This window comes from Pinus tabuliformis, chromosome Q (assembly GCF_031772625.1).
Source record: "Pinus tabuliformis cultivar Carrire ecotype Pingquan chromosome Q, CPIR1, whole genome shotgun sequence".
Taxonomy (NCBI): domain Eukaryota; kingdom Viridiplantae; phylum Streptophyta; class Pinopsida; order Pinales; family Pinaceae; genus Pinus; species Pinus tabuliformis.
Genome location: NC_142296.1, coordinates 453,988,050 through 454,005,279, shown reverse-complemented (window position 1 = coordinate 454,005,279; position 17,230 = coordinate 453,988,050). Strand labels below are relative to the sequence as shown.

Genomic DNA, 17,230 nt, shown 5'->3' with positions numbered 1-17,230 from the left:
GGATCAGTCCCAACTCTGCTAGGAACACATAACACAAAGGACATGCACAACTTCCGGCAGAGCAGTCAACACGGATGCGGCATTCCCAACAACAAGGTAAGATAACATGAACAACACACAGATCAGTCTGAGACAAGTGTGACGGTTGATATAACAAGGCACCAAGAAAGGTTTGTTTGGTGTCCAGCAGAGCAGTTGACACGGACGGTGACATCATTAACAACATATGCAACACATTAACAACAAGATTCATATAATTGCATGAATCAGTTCATACACAAGTACGTAAGTTAAACAACATATATCATTAAGGCAACCAGAGCAGCCTAACTGCAATAACAACATATGCATGAAAATGTGTTGGCTTTTATTATATAAAGAAGTGTAAGTCACAATCATACAATACACCATGTAAACATGCTAGCCCCATCAGTAGAACGTTACAGCCACATCCGCCTGCTCCTGCAAAGAGATGTACTAGCTCTGTGAAGTGGAGAAGCCAAAGTGTGTTACAATACTATCTAAGCCTTCTTCAAGATAGTCTTAGTAGAAGCTTGGCTGACCAAAAGCCTATACAATGAGTTATGAGGGACTATTTATAACAAAGGGTGGGGTGACCCTTGACATTCCCCTTTGTGACAGTTCAACTACCCTCATGACTCTTCACCTATTCTATGACTGTTACATCCAATTGTTGACACTCAACTTACACTTGACATGACTCAACATTATAATGCACGTGTACTCATGTGAGACAACATGGCTTGAGCAAGCCTTGCAAGACATCACTGACACTCAGTCCTCTTGTAGTGAGACCAACTCTTTGACATGCTTGTGATAGTGAAGGTGGTGAGCTGATGCCAAGCTTGGTTGTCCATGATGATGCGTGTGCACCTTATGGTGACATCTCGCTGAAGCGAACTCTTGCCTTCGTTGCGACTGGTGCATTGGTTCGGCCCCTTCATCCAACTCATCTACTAACATGCGCATGGTCTTCTTGGGTATGGTTGAACCAACAGCACACTGATGCATAGTGTCTGTGTTGATCTTCAAGTGTGTGTTGGTGGTCATACGCATCAACTTGTCAGAGTGCATGTTCAGCCCCAGTTGGACTTGCTTCTCGTCTTCACCTTGGTGAGTGCGTTGAATGGGTTGGATTGCATGCGTGTGCTCAACGACATGCATGTTGTTGGATCCTTTGTATGCGATCAATAACACTGCTCACCACGTTTGCTCTGTGTCTGTTGTTGGGATGGATCCTTAACTTGTACTGGCACAATTTCATCCGTGAGTGCATGTTGCGCCTACTGTTGTTCTTGTTCCTGCTGCAACTGATTATACTATCTGTGCAGCTTCATGTTCTTCCTGAGTCGCTACTTCAGCACATGAAACTCCTTCTTTGTTCCATCTTCTGCCTTCACGCGATCTTCATGTCGCGTCGTCACTTCATAGCCGGAGTCTTCAAAGTTACTTTCATTATCAGTGGATCTACTTGATCTTGCAACTTTACTCCGCCTCTATGTTGTCAACAACCTTCCTCTTGCATTCGCTGCGTTCGTTTCATTTTTTGCATACGCTACATTCAGTATGTTGCCTTAAGTTATTATTCATGATACTACTCGTTGTGATTTTGTTGCTTGATGTCCTTTTCCACAAACAACTTGATGTCTTCGTGAGTAGGTAAGCCCATGGACACTTGATCGACTACATCCCCAACTGTGCTCTGAACGGTGTCTTCGTCTCTGCTTTCTTGGAAACCATTATACCTATATTGCAGAGAGGCTGATGAACACCTGTGATACCTGGAGACATGGAAACACTCATAGCAAACAATCTGTCAGTCAAAAAACAAAATGAACATGAGAACTAACTTGCAACATATCTAGGTGAATGATCATGAAGGTTGTGCAATTTCCGCCGAGAAGTCGGGAGACCAACTACCAAGACTGCACCAGGCACAGTTTGGGCTACTGAGAGACTCACTAATTGTTGGAATTGTGCAATGCATAGTCCAGTTGGGTAGTTGGCTGCTAGGATTGCGTAATGAGCAATCCCAGTTGGGAAGGACAACTGGCCCAAGGGCAGATTTGCGCAAATTTTTTAGCCAAACAGCCACTGACCTCCAAAAATGCGTAATTCAGTCTAGGATATTAGTACTAGGCCAGAATGCACAAATCTGGAGAGGAAGGTGGGCCTTCCTTCTCTAGATTGCGCAATCTAGCCTTGGTGAAGGCAGAGACTGGGCCAAGGTTGGCCCAACTCACCGCCGAGAAACTAAAAGCAAGTCGATGAAATGCATGGCGACACTAAGTGATAGTAGAAGTGATAAACAATGCATGCAAAACATGAATGGAGGATTGAGCAAACAGATCAACATGCATGTGGGTGAGGTCGTTCGCTGGTTGGGCAAACATGCATGCAAAACAGTTTCATGCATGTGACAGTAATGAGATAGCAACGAAAAGTGAAACAAAGCTAGAACAAGCTAGAATATATGTAAACAACAGCAAACATTCAAAGAAATAAGCAAACAATACTCATACAAGAGAAAACTCAAAAAGGAATAGAAATGCAACACAAGGCATGGGAAGCGAGCTTACCCCAAGACAGCTGAGTTGAATGTGTCGATTGCTCATAGATGTGATGTGGGATGTCAGAGCTACAAGGCTGATGTGAGGAATGAGCTATGCAACGTTCGATTGATGAGTTGTGATAACATCGAGGTTATGACGCGAATGCCACAAATCTAGGGGAAGTGACACTTGGAAGGAGGTTTCAAAATTACTCCTTGCATGTAACCCCCAACTACTAAACATAGATCCCTGAAATAGCCTATGGATGTCTTTTCATGCTGCCTTGGGAGAAATAGCCTATGCATGAAAGTTTGTTTTGCTCGGTCCTAGAGGAAACCAGTCAACTCAGTTGCACATGCAAGTGACTGCTCCATGCTGGAGAAAAATGCGTATTTCTGATTGCAAGCTGGGTTGACTGCCCAAGGGGATTGTGCAATTTCTAGGCCCAACAGCTGACTGCGGCCCAGATTTGCACAAATCCTGGGTTGAACTGCCTGTTGATGGGAACAATTGTGCAAATCCTGCTGGGAGGGTTGGCTGGAGGGATTGCAAATCCTGGAGCCCAATAAGCTGTCAATGGGAATTGCTCAATTCCTGGAGGGAAAGGCTAGTTTCCCTCCAAGAATGTGCAAATTTCACTGGGAAGCTACTCAGCCTGCAGCTGGACCAAGTCTGGGTGAACAACCTGTGAAGGGAAAATATCAAACTGTGATCAATAGGCTGCCTTTGAGCAAGAAAGACACTGAAGCTTGAGGACTTGACGAAACAATGCAAGATGCTGTGAAAGTTGGAAGGGAGGCTCCAAAACAGCCTAAGGCAAAATTTTGGAGGGTGGTTGTAGCGCTACAACAATTGGCGACACACTGGTAGAACTTCAGTTCTCTGAATGGACCTTGTTCATGAAAAGCAAGTCTAACACCTCCGGAAATATTGTTCATCTCTCAGCTCATCTTGGCTTCACACTAGCTTGATTGTAAGATGTAGCATCTGCCAAACTCTTGGTCGATTGACACACATTCCAAGCCAAGGTAACATATATGTTTTGATTGGGGTTGAGGGGTGTATAAGTGCACAAGCAGTATAGTCGTCAGAGTCTAAGTTTCATCTCTGGTGTTGCTCCACTGCCAGCAGGCCTAGACAGTACCCCGGTGGAGTCACATAGGAACACAAGCATGGCTCCGCTACCAGCAAGCCTGGTAGTACGCCAGCGGAGTTACTTGCATCACCTCCCTTCGCAGGAAGCCTTTCTCTTCTTTCGCCTTATTCATATTTCATTTTGAATTTTTTGGCTTTTCATTGTTATTTCTTTTTTCCACTGTGCATAGCACTTATTCATTTCAGAGGTGGAAGAGGGATCCAAACTTATTGAGAGCAGAGGAGGTTGTTCCAACAGAGAAGTAGTTTATTGTATCTTTGATGTGCTTGTTAAGGTTTTCCCCCTCACCTTACTCTACTTGACTGAGCTGACAAGGGTTAGCCCAAAAACAACCAACTAGAGCAAGTGACACTAGTTAGCATGCAAGCTTTGTGTTTTCACCAACGTTAACTTTGAATAGCATGTATTTTCCTTTGACGTATCATGGACTACGAGTAACGAGTTCATCATATAGAGGCAAGATAACAGATAACCAAGTAGTCATAGATGTACAAGCCCTCTTGTACTTTACCCGGCTCGTTTCATGAGTCACACATGGTTTCATGCAAACTAACCTACGAACGAAACAAGTGAACAAACTGACAATCAACAAAGCAAAGTAAGAGCATAAGCAAAAATGAAAGCGAAGCAAGTAAAAAAAAAAGTAGGAAAACAAACAAGCAAACAAAGCATGTAAGAAAACAAGCATGTAAGCAAACACTATTCCTACTCCTACACTAATGGTGCATGGGCCTAATCACATGAAGTGATACTTCCAATGCAGCCACCGGCATATTGGTAGACTCATGTTGGTGAAGGCTTGGTCGATGAATAAACTAGTTGTGCGGACCAGCAAACAAGAAAGATATAATAGCGAAGACAACCACACTTCGTGTTTCAAAGTGCCCACAGGACATAAGTGAGTGCATGTGCATGACAGACATTCTGTGGACTTATCATGGTGTTGTGTGACACTACATGCAACTTTGAAGCAAAAGCACACTCTTGACAGAGACATGCAAGCAAATGAAAGAAACAAAGATAACTTGCGTCGCGCACGAGTGCTTGCAATGTAAGATTCCTCCAATGCATGAGCAATGGGATCATGCAGTTCGAGTGGAGGAAGTGTGATCTCTGTGTTAGATTGATCTTCAATGCATACAGACGAGTGATGAGGAGCCTTGGGTGATTGAACAGTTTCATGATAGGAAGTGAGACTGACTCCAAGAGAGTGAGGTCTTGACATAACCATCAGCTTCGGCTGAAGTGCCTCGACAGTCTTGGGTGTCTCAACTTCATCATCAGTTAGATCATCATAAACCGGTGGCTTTGAAATATCAACTACGATAGATTCATGATTGTGATAAAAAATGGAAGCAAATGGATCACGATCGCCATGATCAGAAAAATCAACGAACTCATCCCCTGTGTTTCCAAACAAGACAGATGAAGGATCAAGTGGATCTTCAATGAATAACTTATCCTCTCCGTTGTCAAATGATGGACTAACATCTGGTGAGTCCTGCGAGTGATCAACAATGGGTGCATCCGTGGATGAAGACACACATGCAAAATCATGGATGGCAAGTTCACTAAAGAAGCTAAGAAAGAACGGATGGGGCTCAGATGGAAGGGAGTCATCCTTCGCCGAGTGTTGATATTCAAGCTCCAACTCATACTCTTCATGAATGATAGTGCATGTTGTTTGTGCAACACCAACTCCGTCAGTGGGTTTTTCGTCATTCACAACAAGTGAAGATTCCAAAATGGACGAACACAAGACAACATCATCCAGAGGAACACTTGAGTGCGAAGACGGAGGTCGAAGAAAAGAATGCACATGGGAACTCGAAGGACTCAACCAAATCTGCGCAAAAATTGAGTGGATTGATGTTGGGAGGGTGTGAAGGAAGAACAGATGTGTGAACATGATCCTCAATATCACTGGGCAATGGTGGAACTGTTGAATGAGAGGGAGGCGGACAGTCCATTGAGACAGTGCCTACTCCCACATGGGATTGCGCAGTTCCATCAATGAAGAAGGTTGAGCGAGGCTTGACATCAAGCTTCCTCTTGGGACGAGCATATTTCTTAAGATAGTACTCAAACCGGTCCCAGAGATAAGCGAACTTCATCTGGCTCCTCAGAGCTTGAAACTGCAAGTCACAGAAGCACTACCAAAAATAAATAATGGATTCATGCAGACCCCTTCGTCGCTATAACAATTTTCAGTTAAGATGGTCTGGATCAAAATGATGGAATGTGTCTTTAATAAGATCATAGAAGTGCTTACATGAGTGCACGGTGTTAGCCGGTAGGCTGAGCACCCAACGAAATGGGGATTTGCGAAGTGTGAATGCAAGCAGCAGACCGACTTGTTCGTCAGTAAACTCATCTTCCTCATAAATCATGGAAATGAAGTTATGTAAGTGTTCAGGCCAGGCCACTTCGCCTTCACCATCATACATGTGAGTGGACAAGAGATTGAAAAGCTTCCCCAAGATGGAGACATCTTCACGATTCGAAAAACACCTTGAGGGAAGAAGAATGCAAGACTCCATGAAAGATATGCAAAGGTTCAAAACTGGATGAGAGGACACTGCTATCATCAAGCCCTCCTTCTAGCGCCAGAAATGTTAACGGTGTTTGACCTGCCAACGTGTCAAGGGGATCTCCCTCGTAAGAATTCCCAATTATACCTTAGACCATTTGGTGTAGGAGTCCCAACAGTGGGTCGTAAGGTAATGCCTTGACCACGATGTCGCATGGAGGCACGTAAGATAACTATGTCAGTGGCAAGGGTGTGACTGATGCAGTGAGTCAAGGAATGAGTATGAGAGGTTCCAACACTTTAAAGGGAGAGGAAGGTGAAAGTGAGTTCCAAGTTGAAAGGGATCAGTCCCAACTCTGTTAGGAACACACAACACAAAGGACATGTACAGCTTCTAACAAAGCAGTCAACATGGATGCGACAGTCCCAACAACAAAGTAAGATAACATGAACAACGCTCATGGATTAGTCCGATACGAGTGTGACGATTGATATAACAAGGTTCATAGAAAGGTCTATCTGGTGTCCGCAGAGCAGTTGACACGGACGGTGACAACGTTAACAACATATGCAACACATTAACAACAAGATTCATATAATTGCATGTGAATCAGTTCATACACAAGTACATAAGTTAACAACATATATCATTAAGGCAATCGAAGCAGCCCAACTACAATAACAACATATGCATGAAAATGTGTTGGCTTTTATTATATAAATAAGTGTAAGTCACAATCATACAATACACCATGTAACCTGCTAGCCCTATCAGTAGAACGTTACAGCCACATCTACCTACTCCTCCAAAGAGATGTACTAGCTCCGTATAGTGGAGAAGCCAAGGCGCATTACAATACTGTCCAAGCCTTCTTAAAGATAGTCTTAGTAGAAGCTTGGCTGACCAAAAGCCTATACAATGAGTTATGAGGGACTATTTATAGCAAAGGGTGGGGTGACCCTTGACATTCCCCTTTGTGACAGTTCAACTACCCTCATGACTCTTCACCTACTCTATGACTGTTACATCCAATTGTTGACACTCAATTTACACTTGACATGACTCAACATTACAATGCATATGTACTCATGTGAGACAACATGGCTTGAGCAAGCCCTGCAAGACATCACTGACACTCGGTCCGCTTGTAGTGAGACCAACTCTTTGACATTCTTGTGATGGTGAAGGTGGTGAGTTGATGCCAAGCTTGGTCATCCGTGATGATGTGCGTGCACCTCATGGTGACATCTCGCTGAAGCAAACTCTTGCCTCCGTTGCGACTGGTGCATTCGTTTGGCCCCTTCATCCAACTTGTCTGCTAACATGCACATGGTCTTCTTGGGTACAGTTGAACCGCAACACATTGATGCATAGTGTCCGTGTTGATCTTCAAGTGTGTGTTGGTGGTCATGCACATCAACTTTTCGTAGTGCATGTTCAGCCCCAGTTGGACTTGCTTCTCGTCTTCGCCTTGGTGAGTGTGTTGAATGGGTTGGATTGCATGCGCGCACTCAACGTGCATGCTGCGAGATCCTTTGCATGCGATCAAAAGCATTTCTCACCATGTTTGCTCTGTGTCAGCTACTGGGATGGATCCTTAACTTGTAATGGCATAGTTTCATACGTGAGTGCATGTTGCACCCACTGTTGTTCCTGTTCCTACTGAAACTGATTGGACTGTCTGTGCAGCTTCACGTTCTTCCTGACTTGCTGCTTCAGCACATGCAACTCCTTCTTTGTTCCATCTTCTGCCTTCGAGCGATCTTCATGTCCCGCCGTCACTTCATAGCCCGAGTCTCCGAACTTGCTTTCATTATCAGTGGATCTGCTTGATCTTGCAACTTTACTCCGCCTCTAATTTATCAATAACCTTCCTCTTACATTCGCTACGTTCACTTCATTTGTTGCGTTTGTTGCATTTGGTATGCTTCCTTCAGCTGCAATTCATGATGATGTTGTTGCTTGATGTCCTTGTCCATGAACAACTTGATGTCTTCATGAGTAGGTAAGCCCATGGACACTTGATCCACTGCATCCCCAAGCGTGCTCTGAATGGTGTCTTCGTCACTGCTCTCTTGGAAACGATTGTACCTGTACTAATAAGAGGCAGATGAACCCCTGTGATACCTGGAGACATGGAAAAACTCATAGCAAGCAACCTGTCAGTTGAAAACCAAAATGAACATGAGAAAAGACTTGCAACATACCTGGGTGAATGATCATAAAGGTTGCGCAATTTCGGCCGGGAGGTTAGGAGACCCACTGCCAAGACTGCACAAGGCACAGCCTGGGTTGCTGAGAGACTCACTGACCGTTGGAACTGCGCAATGCACAGTCCAGTCAGACAGTTGGCTGTTGGGATTGCGTAATGGGAAATCCTAGCTAGGAAGGACTACTAGCCCAAGGGCAGATTTGCGCAAATTTTTGAGCCAAGTAGCCACTGACCTCCATAAATGCACAATTCAGTTCAAGAGGCCAATGTTGGGCTAGATTCAGTTCAAGAGGCCAATGTTGGGCTAGAATGCGCAAATCTGGAGAGGAAGGTGGGCCTTCCTTCTATAGATTGCGCAATGCAGCGTTGGTGAAGGTAGAGACCGGGCCAAGGTTAGCTCGACTCGCAACAGGCAACTGAAAGCGAGTAAGACGATGAAATGCATGGCGACACTAAGTGATAGCAGGAGTGATAGACATTGCATACAAAACATGAATGGAGGATTGAGCAAACAGATCAACATGCATGTGGGTGAGGTCATTCGCTGGTTGGACGAACGTCCGTGCAAAACAGTTTCATGTATGCGACAGCAGTGAGATAACAACGAAAATTGAAACAGAGCTAGGACAAGCTAGAATATATATAAATGACAACAAGTGTTCAAAGAAATCAAGCAAACAATACTCATACAAGTGAAAACCCAAAAAGAGACATAAATGCAGCACAAGGCATGGGAAGCGAGCTTACCCCAAAACAGCTGAGCTGAATGTGCCGACTGCTCCTAGATGTGATGTGGGATGTCAAAGCTACAAGGCTGATGTGAGGAATGAGCTTTGCAACGTCCGGTTGATGATTTTTGATAACATCATGGTTATGATGCACATGCCACAAATCTAGGGGAAGCGACAGTTAGAAGGAGGTTTTGAAATTACTCCTTACATGTAACCCCCAACTGTTAAACATAGATCCCTAAAACAAGGGATGCCTTTGCATGATGCCTTGGAAGAAACAACCTATGCATGGAAGTCTGTTTTGCTCGGTCCCGGAGGGAACCAGTGAACTCAGTTGCACATGCAAGCGACTACTCAACTGCTGGAGAAATATGCACATTTCTGACTGTAAGCTGGGCTGACTTCCCAAGGGGATTGCGCAATTTCTAGGCCCAGCAGCTGACTGCTACCCAGATTTATGCAAATCCTAGGCTGAACTACCTGTTGATGGGAAAAATTGCGCAAATCCTATTGGGAGGGTTGGCTGGCAGGATCGCACAATCTTGGAGCCCAGCAGGCTGTCAAAGGGAATTGTGCAATTCCTGGAGGGAAAGGATGGTTACCCTCCAGGAATGTGCTAATTTCATTGGGAAATTGCTCAGCCTGCAGCTGGACCAAGTCAGGGTGAGTAGCTTGTGAAGGGAAAATATCAAACTATGATCGACAGGCTACCTTTGAGCAAGAAAGACACTGAAGCTTGAGGACTTGATGAAGCAAAGCAAGCTAGTGTGAAGGTTGGTAGGGAGGCTCCAAAACAGCCTAAGGCAAAATTTTGGAGGGTGGTTGTAGCACTACAATAGAATGATTCCCATTGTTGTAAGGGACTTGTGGATCCCTATGATGTTGATATGCTCCTCAATTGCAAAGTTACTTATATACTTATGTCTAATTGTTTCACATGACTAGTTGACTAATACTGTTGTGATTTTCATTATCTGATATGTATGAATATCTTGAATAGTTGTTATGTAAAGGTTGTTGAAGGCATGTGGTCAATATGTGTATGGTTGTTTTATAAATCTCATTAAACTATTGTGGCATGTGTAAATCCATGGGTTGTATGCTATAATGGAAAAGGATTCATTGTGTCTTAGAACTAATGAACTTTGTTGTTAAAGTGTCGCATATGGCACGTTAAGAGATTGTGTGGATTTTTGTTGTGTATGACAGGTCGCTACCTTTTCTTTCTAGTCGTGGCCTAATACTAAAATATTACATCCCATGTATCGAGGATGACTATGTAGGGCCATTGTAGTCCTTGAGATTTCAAGCTTGGGTTTGCACAGAACAAGCCTGTATTTGGACTGAACGAACCTTAATAAAATTTATAATGGAAAAGGCATGAATTTTGTAAAGGCATGAAGTTAATGGGTGTGAAGGACAGGAAAATTCATGTAACATGTCATGGATTATTCACACAGAACCATGTCAGAGTTGGCAAGGGGTATTTGAGGAATTGGGCATGATTGACAGAAGGTGTGGGAAGGGAGAAATTCATGTCACCTGCCGCTAAGTTTTTTTTTTTTTTTTTCGCGCCATAAAGGTGTGACAACGACTTCTTCCAAATGTGGGCACATTGGTGTTGTTGACGGAGGGGACAACAAAAACCCCTCTCTCTCTCTCTTTGAGTGGGAAAGTATCACTTTGCATGGAGGCCCAAGACTAGTGGGGCCCAAGTCTTATGCTAAGGCAACAAATGCCACGAATGTGGGTCAAGGCTACGTGGATGCGACATAGGATACACATGATGTGTATGAGTGATGTGGCAATATTGTTGACATGGCATGTCAACATCGTGACTCATGCATGCAAAAATGGCCTTTTAGATCTCTAAAGGGTTGATTTTGGGTGACACATGGTACCCTCGGGGGATGTCGCGTGCCACCCTTACATCAGCATGACATCAGAACAACACAGTCGGAGCAGGTGATGTGGAGGTTAGATTGATGTGGCACCTAGGTATCATGTGGCAGTGGTTTATGGTGCCACCTGGCTTGGGATTACCATGTGGTACTAATGTGGTAATACACGTGGTTGGGGGGGGCACATCACCAGGGAGCTGAGGATCGGGAAGGTATTTTGCAATGCATTTCATAAGTGGGTTGCAGTAGACAGAAGTTGCACAATGAGAACCTCCATGTTACTTGACATGAATATTCACGTGCCGACGCGCCACGAAGATTTGAAAGGAGAACATTCTAAAGGAATGGCACAAGGCATTATGGCACTATCATGTGGTTGGGCCATGCGGGATTGGTGAGACATGGCAGAACCACGTAGACCACTTTGCAGTGCCACAAGGTCGTATTGTTGATGTGGCAAGATTAAGTGACCAAATCTTTATATGGGTATAACTTTTGATCCACGCATCAGATCGAGATAAAATTTATATTTCTGAAAAGCTCTTGATGAGTTGAATGCAATGGTGTTATCCAAAGTGAATTCCACACACTTTGGGTGAGAAAAAATTTTGTAACCCCATTTTGATGATGAAACCATGGAAGTTCAGTTAATTAAAAGTAACACGTCCCATTCAACCAAGATTACTCCAAGAGGGTGGGGGGAGTGTTATAGAGGTCACATCCCTAATTCAACCACATGATTGTACATGGTTGGTAGTATAGTGTAATTGGCAAAACAAACCCTTCACAACATCTAGAGAGATTAAGTTCTTCTAGTTGGCAATAAAGCATATGGCCTTCACCCACATTTGTGAGTGGAAAGGGCACTCCCTATCCTCTAGTTCCTTAGGCTCTTCCAATTGCACCTATAAAGCACCAATTGTAGCATAGGGTTCAACATTTATTTCCTTTATCTTACATATGAAACAATTTTGGCATTGGTGCAAGCACATAGGTTTGCATCTTGGCCATCCATGCTTGTCATGCACGACACTCTCCTCTCAAGTGTTATCCAATCTTTTGTATTTTGTGTCATTTCTCTATTTCTTTCTTAGTCTTTCCATCTAGGCAGTCTTCTTTGTGGGAGGCTTCAATTAATGGTTATGTTATTGGTCAGTGTCCTTTCTTTGCCCTTTGTCAGTGTGCTTACCTTGCCTTTATCTTCCTTTGGTTATAGTGTGTTTGCAAGACCAAACTCCTTACCCTTGTGCTTATACTTCTCTTCAATTTCACCCCATATGTTGGCCACTACCAATAATTAGATATTTATAGATTCCATCTTGGTCTAGTCGTACTTGTGAAAATTATTGCAATACTTGATGACTCAGTGCCTCTCAATATCCTTGATTCCAATATCCTTGATTCCAAGTTTCTTTGACAAGGCATGGAAAGCAAGTACTCACATATTAATGTCAACCTGCCTTGGTGGAGTTGTGTCCACCACGTATATTGATTGTTGTACTTTCCCGTGGGAGGTATACCTCCCTTAGGGCATCCACGAAAATCCCCCCAGCTAAATTCATCATACTAGTCAAACAAGAGGGTTCCTTGAGAAACACTCATTGGAAAGCTACTGCATCATCGTTTTTATTACAAGATGATTTTGAAAACCCAATAATTGTATCACTGCTCCTCTAAAGTGATCATTTCTAATAACAGTATTATTAGCACATTGTCATAGAGAAACACTCGTCAGAAAGCTACTACAACATCTTTATGACAAGATTTATTTTGGGGACCAATTATTGTATCATCACTCCTCTAAAATGATCAGTCGTTCTTCAAGAAAAATAACATAAGGATGCAACTATATTGTTGATATTACAATTTCCAATTATGACTGAACAGTGAAGTGAAATAGAGGCAAAATAGAAACAACCTAAAGAAGGAGGCAATAATGAGAACGCATCTACTAGTATAATGCTGGTTTTCTTTATGGGATAATAACTTCAAGTCCACTGAAACCAGGTAACTGTATTTACTTTTTCAGTCTATTCAAATGATTGCTATAGAATTAAAGAACAAAATATATTATTGTGGCCCTTTAAATCAATTATAGAACACATTGTACAATTTAACTAAATAATCTCTAAGAGTCATCAGCCTAGGAATATCTTTTTTGACAATGATATTCTCTGAGCTTGATGCAGTCAGCCAACCAAGCTCTCATAAATTACATTTCTCTGCATCATTTTTTTTGACAGCTAAGAACTTGCAAACCTTACCCAGATATCTTTTCTCCTGCCACTCGTTCAAGGAGAAAGACATTACCTTTGTCATCCCTACCAATCCTAGTAATATTGTCAACATATCTTTCCCCACATTAAGGACCATCATTCATGTGACCAAAATCACTTTTAACTATTGCACACTTTCAAAATTAAAATCAAACTGCAGCCAATTCAATATTTTCACAGAGAAAGAGAAAGAAGTCCTCTAATTATCCTAGGAAACATATGGTCAAGGATACGTTATTTCCAACCAGCCTTGGGGATTGAAAATGCTGAGAAGTATATCATAGTTCTTTCGGAACAAATTTAGTAACTGCAAATCACAAACAGCAAAGACATTTGCAACCTCACAACCGAAAATTCCATGCCAAATCTTGTTAACAACCTGTATTTCTGAAACAAAGTAGCCTACCGTTTCAGGGGCAATGGCTGATCTTTCAAACTGGATGTCAACGCGCTGGTTGGAAAGAAGGGCAGGATTAGTTTAAATACTTATGCAAGATTGAGAAACTGAACAATGTTGACTATAAATTTTGAATGAATCAAATCAAGGAATAGGAAAAGACATGAAACAGCAAATTGAATTTGATCTTGAGCTGGTGAAATTCAGCCCTCAACCTTAATTCCATGTTCATTAGGCACCTGAGTTTTCCCTATGATTTCGGAAATATCAGAGCACACCTTTTGATTCTATTCAAGAACATAAACTAATGCATATTGTAATAAGTTTTCCACAATGGCTCAATAGATATCAAAGTGTAAATTTTGATTCTATTCAAGAACATGGACTATTCCATATCATACTCAGTTTCTCCCAATCGTTTGGAATATATCAGAGTGAACATTTTGACTTATTCAAGAACATGGACTAATCCATTATAAAATCAGTTTCTCAACATTAATTGGAAGACCTCAATGTGCACATTTTGATTCTATTCAAGAATGTAGACTAATCCATATTACAATCAGTAAGGGTTAGGGTTTGGAACCTTAGGGCTTGCAATCTTGAAGGAAGCCTCAATAGTTAGCTCTCCTGTGAGCATGCCCAAGCCGGCAACACTGAAGCCAATGGTGTTTACTGCTTTTCCCTACATTCAGAGGATTAAGATTTCAAAACCCATATGGGTCCCTACAGAAATCAAAGCCATGAACACCCAAGCTTTTCTGATATGATTTTGAATTTAGAATAAAAGACAAGCAATTCATGAATGAATGACAAACTGGATAGCAGAGCCACCTCTTTTGTATTGATAGTCTGCACAAACTCCCCCAGAGCAATAAAGTCCCGGAGACCTAGCTTTGTCCGTTTAGAGCCCAGGATTGTTATTGTACTGTATAGAAGCTTCCACCGGCCTTCGACCTGGTAGAAACTTCACATTAGGGCATCCATGGTATCCTATCCATGCCCAAATCTAATTAGAACATGGGATCCCAAATCTTGAAATGGAATAATAGCGCTAATTTCTTTTGTAAATGCCACCAACCATTGGACTAGATCCACTTAGTTTCGGAACCCAGATTCACACTGAAATACAAACGCATTTACCATTTGGAGATTTTCAGTAGGATTGTGTACAGGGTTTTGTTCTTCAAGCAGCATTAGAAGCTTCTCTATTTCGGTCCTTTTAGCCACTGGAACGCCGAAAACACCCCTGTTCAGGCCTTGCATTGACATTCACAAAACCCAAACGGGCAATCAGCAATTTACTTTCAGAAAAGGCTTAAATCCTTCAGCTCCGAATTACTGTTATCATCCAAAATGCAATAAGGACCCCAAATTCAATAACAGAAAGCATAACATACCCATGTAAGAATAAGCTAACCTTGTAAGGAATTTTTTAGGGCTATTTTTAGTTGATCAGTGCTCCCAACCTCTGGAGTCTCCATGGAAAGCTCTGTTCCTGCACTCGCATTCAGAGACCTGATCTGCTGCACATCGCATCTGATGGCACCGCCTTTGATGGCATGATCCAGCAGCCTATTACTTGAGATCTTCATATGGGTAGTGGGTAAAATAGTCTCTTTGAAGACTGAATATCCCATTGTGGGACACAACAGATTATGTCCTATGCCACTTTTCATGGATGTAGTTGGCATCCAGCAGAGTGTAGCCATGTTATTGAATAATAAATTGAAAATGGAGGTCATCAGGAACAGAATTTTCAAATGAAAATGAAACCTGGAGTGCCTGCAAAACACTCCAAGTGCATCATCACTTCCCTAAAAGACCTTGTTCCGTAGGAATGAAATCAAAGCAGACATGGTCATTAGAGTGCCATTCAGACTAGGCTTTCAGGTAAATAACCTGCACGAAATTTCCACTTCAGGGCTTCTCAAAATGCTGTGATGGTTGTCACCCTGCTCTGAATCTATGATCGCAATTATTCTATCATCAAACTCGCATCATCAGATTGGATAATTGAAAGGTGGAACAAGTGAACATGTGGCCAAGTTGTAAAATATAAAATTCAAGTAAAATTATATTTAAATTAAATATAACAAGTTAAAACTAAGTTTTATAAAATATATATAATTTATTCATTATATTAATAAATAATGGTTTTAATAAATATATTAAAATATAAGTGGTTTAGAAAAATACTTTTTTTAAATAAATAAAATGGTATTTTATGTGATGGTTAAGTAATTGTATTTTTTTAAGATTAAGAATTTAAATTAAATTATTATTATTATAAAAAGGTTACCAAAATAAAATAAACATATTTTTATTTTTAATATATTCTGTAAACAAATAAATATTTAATATTTAGCTTTTCCATTTTTTCATGTTATATATAATGATGTGCTTACATGCAGTGTTTTTTTTATTAGGGAATATATGTTCTTAAGTATAAAGTTTATTTAATCATGACTAATATTGTATTGAGTAGGTGTGGTATTTTCATCTTTTGTGTCAGATGGTTAATAGTTTTCTATTCTTTATTTATGGGTTCAAAGTTTGTTAATAATACTCTATGTATATATAAAATGCAAATTAATGTGAATTCTTGTAAAAAACAAATTATATTGTTGAGTTATTAAGAGTTTTATTCTTTACTCATATTCAAACCTTGTTAACATTTGTGAAGTGTAAATTAATATAAACTATTGTGAATTTTTCATATTGTTTATTTTCAAGTCTCTTATACATTGCAATTTTCTTCTTACTCAACGATTCAAAGCTTATTGTTGAAAATGAGAGTCAATGGGAATCTTTTAAATGGTTAAAAAGAAAATCATATATAGCTTGTTAATAATGTTGCATTGGGTTTATATGCCAAATGCAATGCATTGTAGGCAATTGAAACTTGAAAAACGATAATAATTATAAGTTATTTTTTTTAAAATAAAGTTAAGTATGAAAATAAAAAGACTAATGTAATAATTTCTGGTTAAAAGTTATGTAATAAAAGTTAATAAAGGAATAATAAGACATGGTTAAGAAATAGCCCCGAGGGATAGCTCAAATGATCGAGTTCTCGTTGATAGTACTCTCCCGGTTTGGGAGGTCACGGGGTCAAATCTCCTCGACACCCTCGGGGTTAGGCCCGATCTGGCCGAATGGCAGTTCCCTTCGGGTGGAGCTGCCCCGATTATCTACGTGGACGTAGCGGCCCACCTCTGGTGCCCCGTGAACCACACAGAAAAAAAAGACATGGTTAAGGAACACTTATTCCAAGTTGAATGTTGGGTAAAGATATCTTTGTGGGCATCACTAGATGTGTTTATGGCTAAGGGAAATTGGCAAAGGCAATGACAAAGGCATTAAAAAGGAAAAAATGTGTTTTGGCACATTTATTTATGAAAATAAAGGAAAACAAAAGAAAAGGAAATTGAAAGGTCATATGTTGCATGT

General features: G+C 41.3%; 1 protein-coding gene across 2 annotated transcripts; it reads right to left on the bottom strand.

The window, feature by feature from the left end:
• Positions 1-13,157: 13,157 nt before the first annotated feature.
• On the bottom strand, positions 13,158-15,788 carry LOC149220160 (fibrillin protein 5 homolog). Of its 2 annotated transcripts, XM_089384686.1 has the most exons (7): positions 15,198-15,787; positions 14,921-15,036; positions 14,612-14,734; positions 14,364-14,462; positions 13,787-13,831; positions 13,614-13,687; positions 13,158-13,455 (listed from the first exon to the last, which is right to left on the bottom strand). In XM_089384686.1, the coding sequence occupies exons 1-7, from the start codon at positions 15,520-15,522 to the stop codon at positions 13,365-13,367; spliced, it is 873 nt and encodes a 290-aa protein (XP_089240812.1). In that variant the 5' UTR covers positions 15,523-15,787; the 3' UTR covers positions 13,158-13,364. The 2 variants fall into 2 exon arrangements, with proteins under 2 accessions (XP_089240812.1, XP_089240811.1); XM_089384685.1 differs by having other exon boundaries at positions 13,614-13,831; positions 15,198-15,788.
• Positions 15,789-17,230: the final 1,442 nt, after the last annotated feature.